This window comes from Onychomys torridus, chromosome 2 (assembly GCF_903995425.1).
Source record: "Onychomys torridus chromosome 2, mOncTor1.1, whole genome shotgun sequence".
NCBI classification, from domain to species: Eukaryota; Metazoa; Chordata; class Mammalia; order Rodentia; family Cricetidae; genus Onychomys; species Onychomys torridus.
The window spans coordinates 21778333-21791376 of NC_050444.1; the positions used below are offsets into that span (position 1 = coordinate 21778333).

The 13044-nt window shown below is 40.5% G+C and overlaps 1 protein-coding gene across 3 annotated transcripts in view; it reads left to right on the forward strand.

Annotated features, from left to right (window-relative positions):
• The first annotated feature begins 6649 nt into the window (after window positions 1–6649).
• The window catches only part of LOC118578101 (zinc finger protein 431-like), a 31336-nt gene continuing 24941 nt past the window's right edge, over window positions 6650–13044 (forward strand). For all 3 annotated transcript variants that reach the window (XM_036178755.1, XM_036178756.1, XM_036178757.1), the window contains exon 1: window positions 6650–6805. In XM_036178755.1, coding sequence (XP_036034648.1) covers window positions 6803–6805 — 3 coding nt within the window. In that variant the 5' untranslated portion in view covers window positions 6650–6802. The remainder of the gene's footprint in view (window positions 6806–13044) is intronic.

Here is a 13044-nt window from a genome sequence, read left to right on the forward strand (position 1 = left end):
CCCACTCAAGAGTACCCTGAGGAAAAAGTGGGGGCTGGTCCCCCCACTGTTCATTATTTATTTCTGTTCAGAGCAATGGCTCCTGTTGCTCAGGCTTATGTCACACTATGCAATTGAGAATTTCCTTTAAATCCTTCCTCTGCTGCACAGTTCTAGAAACAAAGTTCTGCAAATCCTTCTATTCTGAGCCTTGATTGGTCAGTGAGAAGAAAAAATAGACCAATAAATAAATGTCTTCTGACTTCTATGGATTTTCTTGCTAATTTACTGATGAAGAGGGTCCTATGAAGGATTTGAGTACAATGATCAACTTTAAAGCAGGTGTAGTAGACCCAGCACAGCAAGGGAGAGTGTAGTGGGTAGCCATCCCAGCATTGGCCTGGAAGTTCCAACCCCCACTGAGGCTTCGGTAATGGTCACGCCCACAAGGCGGGACAGAGGAGGAAGTGGAAGACGAAGGATCGGGAAGAGCTCTGTCTCTTGGTTCCCGGACTCTGGACGCTGGAGGTAGACTGAGCAGAGTTCTCCAGAGAACACCGCCGGACTGCGCTATACCCTTGCCAGACCCTGTAACCTACCCCTTCATTTGTAAGTTACCCCACAAAATAAACCTCCCTTTTAACTACGTGGAGTGGCCTTAATAATCTAACCAATAGGAGAGGAAAAGAAAGAGCATGAAAGATTTCCTCCATTGACCATAACTTATATTAGAAATAAGTAGGGAGGTAACCAATTTTTTGATGATCAATAAATGTTCTTAGTGGCCATTTCTTACATCCACAGACTAGGCAATCAAGAATCTGGATAAAGAACTAAACTCATCATGAAACTAAGTTACAGCAGTTACACTAGTTCAGCAAAAATAGAATAGGATAAAATGTTGTTGCCCTTCTTAAAAGAACTGTTATTTTACAGGTTTCAGATGTACAGCCTGAGAGAAAATGTATGCCTAATGCTAAGTGTCAGTAAAACAAATCCCTAGTCTCTGGAGCACATGGCCATAAACCCTGTTTTAACCTTTTATAGTATTTTTTGGGAATTATAATTGCATTATTTCCACCCTTCTTTTCTGCCTATTCCAGCCCAGCCTTTGGACAGTCCTTGGTATAGGGAAATGTTGATTGAGAAATAATAGATATAAAAAACAGAGACATAAATGTAAAAGAAAATACAAGAGACACAGAATATCATTGGGAGGGATCTGGGTCAATATCACAATCACTACAAATTTATTCCTTAGGGAATTTTATATACCAGCAAGGGGAGATGCAAAAGATTTCCCCTTCTCAAGAACACAATGGTTCAAAGTACAAACAAGTGTAAACACCTCCTTAATTCTACAAACATCTAGTAGCCACACCTTATGGCAAAACATCCTATAATTGGGCCTTGAAGTATAAGATATCTGTTAACCATGGCTTTGGTCAAAACATCCTATTATGCAGCTTTGCAGGGCAAAACAAGCTCAGACTCTATGACCTTGGGTCAAGATGGAGTAAGGCCACACTATGGAGTCTCTGTGAGCCTGCACATCATTCCTGCTTCTAAACCCTCCCACAGACCCCTCATTATTTTCTAAATTATGACCTCTTTGTACTTTTACAACAGTTACTGTTTGAATGTGACTTATGTTTAGCTGAAGGACTTCCCAGTATGGAAGCAAAGGGTTGGCTGCTCTGGTCAGTGACAGTGTAATGGAATATGTGCACAAGGGACACCATATCTTGGAAGGGGAACTGGAAGTACTCTGAGAGATGTGAAGACTTTCTGCTAAAATACCAATTTAATCAGAGCCCTGTCTGCTCCTAGGATAAACAGGCAGAGCTGAGAAGGACTGTTCTGCAATGTCTGCTTATCTAGTAGAGGATCTGCTATTGTTCTGAGGCCCAGAAGGGTGATACTAGCTATTGAATGACTCTGGGCAAGTCTACCAATCAGTAACACCAGTGGGAGGTATATTTTGATTTTGCTTTTCTAGGGTTCTTCTCTTGTGAAGCTTTAGGGAGCCATGAAGGTGACCATAAGCCATGATATGGTGAGTGTTGGGTGTGTTGCCTTCTATGCAGGAGCATCATGCTTGCTGAGCTAGCAGATCTGGTGGGATTTGGATGGACCATGAGCCAGATTAGTTCTTTTGAACCATGTGTTGACCTGGTCAGTGGCCCTTGCACTCTAATCCTCCCAGACTATGCATTCTCTAGGGATAGGGAGGCTCTACAAGCCTTATAGTATCTGTGCATACATAGGCATTTCCTTTGGTGTGCAGTGGGAAGACAGATTGGAAAACTGAAGATCTGGTTTGTAGAAATTCTCAACTTTTCATTTGACATTCAGTTTTGCATATTAAGATTTACAAATAGTTTAGAAACTCATAGGAATGAGGTAATGGGTGTCATCATCCAGAAATACTTGATTAGAATACTTAAGTTTCCTCTACAACCAGCCACAAGGGCATGATTCAGGGAGATTCAATTTGAAGGGACAAATGGAATTTCTGAGCTGCAAAGGTATCTTGGGTGTTCATGGTGTTGGGCAGGTGGACAGGGCAGATTCTAAATTTTGTGCCATAATCCATGTGTCAGGAAGTACACATTATTCTTCAACATTGTTTTGTGTGTGGCCATCAGTTAGACTGGTTTTTCCAGAAACCACAGGGGGAAGAAGGTAGAGTACAGCTATAGCTACACTTACTGATCCATCTTCATTTCCATTGAGAGCACTAGAGTGTGGGGCCTCTTTGTTAGGAAGAGAGATCATTTTTCTTGGTCTTGAGTTATTTTCTGCCTGTAGGAAAAACAGAATATACATTTCCTTGGTTACACTCTTGGTTTTTGTTTGTTTCTTTGTTTTGTTTTGAAGTGCATGTCTTCAAACTACACCTCTTCTTTTAGTAGTACCCAGATATTGTCACAAACATAACACTACTGATCTTTAATAATTACATATTCTCATGAATGCTTAGCTACTCACAATTACTGGCCTATCATTAAGAAGTGAAAACAGTCACATCCTCACCCACAGCTGCCATCTCAACAGCCAAAGATCTATTCTGGACCTAATGCTCTGACTTTAGCCAGTGAGTGCCTCCCTTACTGCCACCTCCCTATTCACAGCCATAGGCATAGCTCCAGACCATGGCTCACATTGGCTTTACCAGTGAAAGTCCAGTCTAGTAGCTCATGCACCAGCTTTATCTGGCCACACAGCTCTGCTATTGGCCCTATTTAAGGCAGTCTAGAATGTGACATTAGGCACACAACCAAAGAAAGAAGTTCACCTGCCCAGAGATTAATGAAATAGAAACAAATATAACAATAAACAGAAGCAATGAATCTTAGGGCTAGTTCTTTAAGAAGATACATGAACAAACCTTTGCTCAACAAACGAAAAGAAGAAATGAACAGGGAATCATTACAGCAGGCACCAAGAAATTCAGAACATAATAAAAGGGTACTTTCAAAACCTTTTTTTTTTTCTGGGGATGGAGAGGTAGCTCAGAAATTAAGAGCACTGGATGTTCTTCGAGAGGATCTGGGGTTCAGTTCCCAGCACTTGCATGGTGGCTCACACCAGTCTGTGACTCCAGTCCCAGGGGATTCAGACTCCTTTTCTGGCCTTCTTGGGCACTTTATAAACATTGTGCACAGACACACATATAGGCAAAAGACCAACACACACAAAAAACTAAGAATAACTGTATTAAAAGAATGCACTACCATATATACAGTTTGAAAAATAAGTTTTATGGTGCAACTCATCTCTTCTTACGTTTTTTTCTTATTGCTTTGCTTTTTTTTTTTTTACAAATCTAATTTCAGTCATAATTTTATGCATATGGTTTTTTTCCCCTCTATTCATGTCTTTGTACCCAATTCATGCCCAGTGATCATGGAGGTCAGGAGATGGTGTCAGAACCCCTGGAACTGTAGTTACAGATAGTAGTGAGCTTCTATATGTACTGGAAATGGAAGGTGGGTGCTCTGTAAGATCCTTCAGTACTCTTAATTGGTAAAGTTTTTCCAATTCAAATTTTCTCTTCTTGATTATGTTTCCTAAACAAGGCAGTCTAGTCAGGGTCAAACACCTGATGATGATTAAAAAGTAGAATTCTCCTGCAGGGAGAGATTATTATCAGGCAGGGATGAGTTCCCTAAGTACAACATAGTCAGTCCTTAAATCATAAATATACAAATAATAAATATGCACTCAGCAGGATTTATTCATATATTCAGTGTACTTATTCATACATACTTAACAAAGAAGAAAGTTGGAAGGAAAGTATGTGGACAGAAATAGAGGGAGGACAAGAATAGGGAAATTGATGTATTATGTTTTAATTAAAAATATATAGAAGAAAATTTAAATAAAAAAGAGGGTCTAGAGAGATGACTCAGTGGTTATGAGCACTGGGTCTTGTTACAAGGGACACAGGTTCCATTTTCAGAACCCATATGATAGCTAACCATTTGCTATAAATTCAGTCCTAGGCATCTCCTGTCTTCTTCTGGTGTCTGTAGGTACTGTGCGCAGACACATTTAAAAAAAACAGCACCATATAACTAAAATTTTTTAAAAAGGTAGAAAAGGGAATGAATGGAATTGTCTACAGTGATGTCACAGCCCTGAGACATTTAGCAGCCAGAGCTGGTTAAAATGAGTTCCTTCTGGTCTTGCCTGGAAGCTGCTATGGCCTTCCTCTTAACCAGCCTTCTCAGAGACAAACTCAGCTTTTTTCTGAGGGTAATACAGCTCTTCATAAACATTCATCTAAAAGCAGAATATACACTGCTGTAAGGTGACCTTTTCTTGATGTTTTCTCTACTTGTGTGCTTTATCTCTTGTGTCTGTGAGAACTGTGGCATTGGTACAGCTATGTTTTAGATCAAACGTCAAGGTTGACATGTAGCATAGGCTCCAAAACAATCTGCTTTCACAATGTCATTTACTTGATTTTCAGCTAAGGCCTTATGGTACAAAATGAACATGCCAGAGACATTTCTTTCCATTATTTTATAATTTATATATGTTCCTGCATGACTTTCAGTAAGAATGCCCCTAAATGTCCCTGCTTTTATACTTTGATCATGTTTAGAAGTGAATCTGCTAACTGAGCATGATTAGATATAAGCAGAACTCTAGGTGAATGTGTCCAGACTGCCTAAGTAAAGTCTCCATGCTTCCCTGGTTTAGGAAAAGCATTGCTTTGGAAATGACTCCCATACTTTCCTTGCCTCCTGCCAGCAAGAAATCTTTCTCAGTTCTCTGCCTTGGCTGTTGTGATGGTTATTATTGGTAGTTAAACTGAATAACGCTGGAAATAACTAAAACCCAAGGAGTTGGGTACAGCTGTGAGGGATTTTTCTATAAGGTTTTGAAATTAAAGACCCATCTTTAAACTGGATTATTTGATGTGATGAGATCCACTTTTAGCAACTTGGTGGCAGTGCACACCTTTAACTCTAGCATGCAAGAGGCAGAGGCAGTATTTTTTTCTGAGTTTGAGGCAAGCCTGATCTACAGAATGAGTTTTGGGCTATACAGATAAACCCTGTCACAAAAACATCAAAAAGTAATCAAACCAATCATAAGACCCACCTTTAATCTGGATCATACCTTCTTGTAGCAGGCTATATATACTGAAGAAGGAATCTCTCTTTTTTTTTTTTTTTTTTTTTGCCTGCTTGCCCTAGCTCTGGCTACCAAATTCATTCCTTTACAAGCCTTAGAGCCTACTCCTTTGGAACTTTGTTTATACCGAAGACCAGGTGAGACATCCAGCCTCATGGAGTGAACAACTACTGGATTCTTCAAATTTCCATGGGTAGACAGACATTGTTGGACTAGCTGGACCACAGCTTGTGAGACATTCTAATACATCCACTTTCTACATACATGGAGAGATCGATTTATACAAGTCCTGCTCATGTAGAGAAACTTTAATTATGCAGCTATGTTTTCTTTTTCACTGCCCAATGAGGAAGATGTGCTAGCATACAATAGTGCTCATAAAGACATTCTTGCTAGCTCCATTATTCTCTAAGTGTTCAACTTAACATGAAGACTACTCTTTTTATTATTCATTTGTCAAGAGCTTGCCCTTAATTCCAGAAGAAAACTTAAAAAGCAATGAAGCCATCATCCAGCCTTCTCATGGGAGACAGATTTATCATTATGTTTTGTTTTTGGTTTTTTAAATCTGGTTCCTGCATTTCTCTCATGGTTCCCTTGAGTGCCTGTGACTAACAGGTAAAAAGTATCTTCAGTTCATCTGACCTCAGCGTGAAGCTACAGAACAAACATCTCATTTTGTGTTCTTAATTCTCTCTTTAAAATTGTTAATATTCTGGGTACCCTTCTACCTGTGGGACAGGGAATCACTGCACTCCACCCAGAGTAAATGGCTGTGCAAGCTAGTTGCATTATGTCCAGGAGGACGAATGGGAAGTGCCTATGGAATGCAGGAAGAGAGCAATCAGACCCAGGGGCAAGTGTTACTGAAATGCAAATCTCTGCAGTCTGGAAAAGGTCTGGGTCTGGGGTGTAAGGTAGGGTCGGGAACCATTGTGCTGTGTCTTTAAGCACACTGTAAACTTAAGGGAGGTGCTCTTGTGACGCATGACGCAATAGCCAATCGGCGCTTCCCAGCTGAACTGCCAGTCAGAAGCGCTGCAGGGCCCTTCCCGGAACCAGGTTACAGGCTTGGCTTTACAGCGAAGCTGGCGCCATTGCATTTATTTGCTGTGCTATTAGTGCTACTTCAGGGATCTGTGAGGGGGCCATTGGCGAGCAGGGAAGCCACAACATGGTGAGTTAGGGGCGGCTTTCCACAAATGGAGAAGAGTGAATGGGGACGTGCGGGAGTCTGTATGGCGGGTCCCCCGGGCTGGGTGAGAACCTGCAGCCAGATTACCTGTCCTGTAAATTTCTATACAGTCCATGCAACTCCGTGGACCCAGGCACAGGCCTCGAATAACTTTGCACTGTGGGCTGCATCTGTGCAGAACATTGGGAGAAGGGAGCAGTGTGTGTAGAAACATTTGTAGTCAACAACAACGTGCTTTTGGTGCATCTGTGGCAGGCTGTTTGCCAAACTTGGAGAGATCCAGTTTCTCCATTATCTTCCAGAAGTTCAGCACTTTGCATTTAAGATCTATTTACAGTTAATTTTGTGGGGGTTGTAAAAGGCATCTCTTGTGTTGGGTAGCACTCCACTACTAAGCTGTGAAGTGGAATAGTAGAATTGGTGATATAAAGAACTTACCAATGCTTAGAAGATAGTAAGTCTCACAGAGTAGAATTTAGCTGACGGATGGCTGCCTTTGAAACACCCCAAAGGTAAGTATAAGCTAACCAGGCCTCTTACAGATAAGAAAGCTAGGATACACATTTTCTTTTCAACAGGAGTGTCCACACATTTGCCTCCAAACCATTACAAAGGAGACACCCCTGACTTACAACCAACCACTAAGCTCATCCTTATATCAAAAATCAGGTCTCTAACAAACTGCTCAATATGGTCACACTCTACCTTAAAGGCCTGATGTGCTTTAAAGTTACAGTTTTTTTTCCTAGAGAAAAGGATAGTTCTTAGAGACACTGTGACACCAGCTCACAACTATTTGAAATGTAAAACACCGTTGTGTTAAGGATTGGTCTGGTCAAGCAAGGCTTTCATTTAGACCCTCAGGCAGGTAGGAGGAACATTTTGGAGATAGCTAGTTAACAGCATGGGGCCTAGACCTTCAGAGCTTTGCCTGAGGCCTTGATGTATTGGGAGTAAAACAGAGCTCCTTCTCTAAAACCAGGACTGCAGAGCTGGTGATGGTCTGGGGCCAGGGCCTTCCCACCACATGGAGCTGTGGTTGTAAGTCATAAGGCCGGGTTGGGGATTTAGCTCAGTGGTAGAGCGCTCGCCTAGCAAGCACAAGGCCCTGGGTTCGATCCTCAGCTCTAAATAAATAAATAAATAAATAAAATTAAAAAAATAATAAGTCGTAAGGCCACTGTAGGCTTAGTAATGGTCTTGAGATACCCCGTGTCCCCCCTGTACAGCATTATTTATTAGCCTCCTCCTGAGTTTGTCCTATTGTATGATAGTTTCAGCTGACTTCATAGAAATTCCCCCATTTCCTTCCATTCTCCCCTGGAAGTAGCATACAAGAAGCTCTTTTTCTTAAGAGGCTTACTTGGCATAAGATATAGCTTGTGCAAAAACCACTTCACTCCGGCTTTCATCTTTTCTACCTTGGTACCTGTACCTGAGGATCCTGTCACTGAAGAATGACCTGCTGTATCAGGTCACCGGTGTACTTCAGAAATAATTCTGGTAATGTCTTTTCAGTGTATGTCTCCCACCTGCCTAAGTGGCTAGACTCTCACTCTCCTGTTCCTATGTAAATTTTCCAAAGTGAAACCTGGAGTGTGAACCTAAAAGACACTTAAGGACAACAGCATATGTGGAATGCAAAATCTTTCTAGACTGGCTCCTACTTGAGTATTAGCCAGAGCTAGCTGCATGCTCTTATTAAAGATATTTTTTTATTAAGTTCCTAAGTGTGTGGAGTGATTTCCCCCTGGGAAGGCATATGAATTATAGAACAGATACATTTCCAGTCTTGTAGAATAATGTTTCTGAGACAAGCTCTCTTCAGTGACTTAGGTGGCCTTGATTTCAGGCTGTTGCACTCCAGGGAAAGGACCTTGTTGTCATCTATTTTACACTTCCAAAATTCATAAATGAAATGACTGTACCACCTCAGCAGTTTAAAATTATTCATTTGAGTCTTGTAGTAAACTGTCCATTGCAGTTACAGGAAAAGGATTTGCATGTGGAGCATGGCTTCTGCCTCCAGATCAGAAAAGAATGAATAGTTTACTGTGTACAGGGCAGAGCGAAACAGGGTAGGCAGTCAGCTTCTGGAGTCACCATTATGAAAAAGGACCAGATTGTTGCAGCAAGAGTTAATTTATAGTTTCCCAGCATGTACTTCCCTGTCATATGAATGAACACAGACCAGATTGGTGGGTGTACAATTTGAGAAAGTTAACTTGAACCAGTGAATATTGAATTTGCAATTAGGGAGGTCGCCTGTGCAGATACGTTCAATCCTGCTTGACATACTTAAGTCAGCTTAGAGCTTTGAGGAACAGGCCATTGACTTTAACTCACTGTGTCAAGTTACAGATCTCAGGAGCCAACATGTAGATATGGAAAAATCATTCTCTTATTGATGGCCTTCCCTCTACTAGGAAAAGGCCTATTCTTTTTCAAATCAATTTAGCTAAGGTTTTTACTCTTAAAAATATATCACTTATATCATTTTAAAAGTCACTTATTGGTAGCATTTTTTAACCTTTTTTAAAGTGCCTTAGTGCTCATCTCTATTTGCTTCTATACTCCAATTTTTCTTGGTCATTATAAATTCATTCCTTCTTTCACAAGTGCTATTTATTTATTTCTGTTTAGAGTAATATCTCCTGTAGCACAGCCTTGCCTGGAGCTATGACGTTGAGAATTGCTTTGAACACCTAATCCTTCCTCTGCTGCCCAGTGCTGGGAAGACGGTCCTGCAATTCCTTCCAGGCTCAGCCTCGACTGGTCAGTGAGAAGGATAAGAGACCAGTGTCCTCCAATTTCTCTGATTTTTATTGGGCAGTTACAAATGAAGAAGGACCCATGAGAGAACTGAGTTCACTGACCAACTTTGAAGTTGATGTAGTCACAGCACAGAAAGGGAATAGCAGGAAGGTGGATGAGAGCTTTCCGGTTTTGCAGTAGTTGAGATTAGCATTATAGAGTCAGGTAATCAATTTTAGATGCTCCATAAATGTCCTGACTGACCATTTCTTGAGATCTACAGACCAGGATAACCAAGAATCTGAGGAAAGGACTGACCTTATCATGTATCCAAATTACTGCAGTTACATTAGTTCAACTGAAATAGACAATCTGTAAGAAGTTGTGGCTCTGCCTAACAGGACTGTTATTTTCCAGATTTAGGATGTACAGGCTGAGAGAAAAGGTGTGAGTAATCCTTGGTGTGCTCTCATACAAATACCTAGGCTCTGGAGAACATGACACCATTAACCTTGGGTTATTCACTTCTGTGGGCTTTGTTCTCCTGATGTCCTTAATCTCTCTGGCTGCTACAATTCTTCCTCCCCCTTATCTGCAGGGATTCCTGAGGTTCTCCTAATGTTTGGTTGTGGGTCTCTGCATCTGCTCCCATCAGTTACGGGATTAAGCTTGTCTGAATACAACTGGGCTGGCTACTATTCTATGAGTATAGCAGAATATCATTAGGAATCATTTCATTGACTTTTTTTTTGCCAGTCTTGTTTAGTTCTATTCTAGATCTCTGGACTTTTGAATTTCAGGTTCATCCAAGCAGTATTTGGCATGGGCCTTAAGGAATGGGCCTAAAGTTAGACCAGTCATTGGTTGTCCACTACCACAAGTTCTGAGCCACCAAAAACTAATTGTAGGTGGTGGGTTTTGTGGCAGGGTTGGTGTCCCAGGCCCAATACTGAAAGCCTTGCCTAGTGAGAGAAATCTGTTCAGGCTTTTTAACCCCCACTCCTAAGATTCCTCTCTAGGGTCATTTTCATAGAATCCAAGGAGTATCCAAAGAGTGAGTTTTACTGCTTATCTTAGAGTTAGAAAGGAGAGTGGTTCAGCCAATGAGGGTTATATATCAGAGACTGTACTAGTTTCCATATGGACTCCCAAATGGCCCCTCCCCTGTTCCAGTAGTCTCTCCCCAAATTCTCTACTTGTATCTCCCCCCCCCCAAGCCTGCTCTCTCCTGTTTTCATCCCTATCCACCCCCAGTCTGTCCAGAGAATCTATTTTATTTCTTCTTTCTAGGGAGGTCCATATGTTCCCCTTTGAGCCCTCCTTGTTAATTAGCATCTCTGGGTCTGTTGATTAGAACGTGATTATCGTTTACTTTACAGTTAATATTTACTTATATGTAAGTTGATACCATGTTTGTCTTTTTGAGTCTCAGTTACCTTACTCAGGATGATATTTTTCTAGTTCGTCCATTAGTCTGCAAGTTTCATGATGTCCTTGTTTTAATAACTGAGTAATATTCTATTATGTAAATGTACCACATTTTCTGTACCCATGCTTTGGTTGAGGGATATCTAGATTGTTTTCAGTTTCAGGCTATTAAGAATAGAGTTGCTATGAACATAGCTCAGTAGGTGTCCTTGTGGTAGGATGGAGCATCCTTTGGGTGCCCAAGAGTGGTATACTGACAACTTGGGGGTGGATTTATTCTTACTTTTTTGAGGAACTGCCATTTTGATTTTCATAGTGACTATACAAGTTTATAAAAGTTATTTCCCATATAGGAACCAGAGTGATGGAATTAAAGTGTTGCTCAGCTCATGCCAGTCTGAGGTTTAAAAGATTTTTCAGTGACTTGAATTCTTAGGCCTGCTCTTACTCTCCTGAATGGAATTTTGTTGTTGTTGTTGTTGTAGTTTTGTTATCTAGTGCAGACTGGCCACCAACTCATGGCAGTTTTGTTTTTTTCCCCAGCTTCTGAGTGCTGGGGAGATATGTTATGTATTCCTCTGAATAGGTAAAGTTAGGGTCAAATCTGAAGAGCTAGGTTCACTATTTCTTGTAGCATTAGAGGGGAAAGTGGTTTAGCCAAAGAAAGCTATACAACAGAGGCCTCAGAGACTGAGGACATTTGTTCACATCCATTGTGCCATTTGCACATTTGCAGAGGTTGATAGGAAGGATTTAAAAACAAAATCTCAACAAGTGTGGAGTAATGGTAACCAAATTTGGCTGCTTGTCAGGATTGCAAGAAGAGATTACTACACTTTACAGGACAACACCTGAGTTGTTAAGGGTGGAGATGGATCCTAGAAAATGGAAATTTAAATAAAAATGATTTAATGTAGGTATTTGTAATCTGCACCTCTAGAGAGTTTCACAGAAGATGGATCTCTCAATGTGGCATCACATGGAATCTTCACACTAGAGGAATTACTTACTAGTACATCTATTCTGTATGTTTTAAAGTTTTAGGGCTTCCCTGTTACCTGCCTATACTAATGGATGATACTATAATTTATTTGTGTCTTACATTGCCAAGTTTCTCCTGTGGCAAAGGCACCTAGCTCACATCTAGCACTAGAAACATTTTAAACTGGTGTTAGCAACTCCATGGGCCAGTGGATATAGTGAATTTGGGTAATATAGCCACTATTGCTTTTGGCAAAATTATTTTCAGCCTTAAAATCTTCTCACTCATAAAGTTTACCTAGTAGTAAATTTGAGTTAGTTCTTATATATTTGAAAAACAATCACACAAGACAGTATATTTACACTGACTTTAGGTGCCAGCACATTGTTGTACAAGCACAATAAGCTGGAACCCACGGTAGAAAGCACCAAGTCCTGAAGTTGTCCATTGGCCAGTACACATGAGATATAGCATGTACCTGCACTCACACATCAAACAGACACATACTTCACAGTCACTTCTCACTCTCACACACACGCACAGTCATACATATACAAATACAGACAGAACATTCCCATAAATGCACACACATCACACATAAATAAACACATACACAAATACACACAAACACCAACACAACACATACACAAACAAACAAGCATACATACAAACATAATAGACACATATCATACAAGCCCACATAAACCACATACTCAGACATACACCACACCCACAAATATATACACACACCCAAACTTTCAAAAACAGTATTAGTATTTAAAGAACATTTAGGACATGTGTGGTGAATAAGTTACACAGGATTGAATTTTTTCTTCCATTTGTTATTCTCTATTTGCATGATATAACAGTATGTTCTGAAGAGTTCTGATCTCATAGGACTAGTCTGTTTTGGTAGCCATAGTAGAAATATTTGCAAAGTATCATGCTTGAAGTACTTAGGCATCCATGAGGAGGGGGATGTATAAAATATTTTTGTATTTAAAATTAGTGGTTCAGAAGAATCATTTTTAATCTGTATCAATAACATAAAAGGACG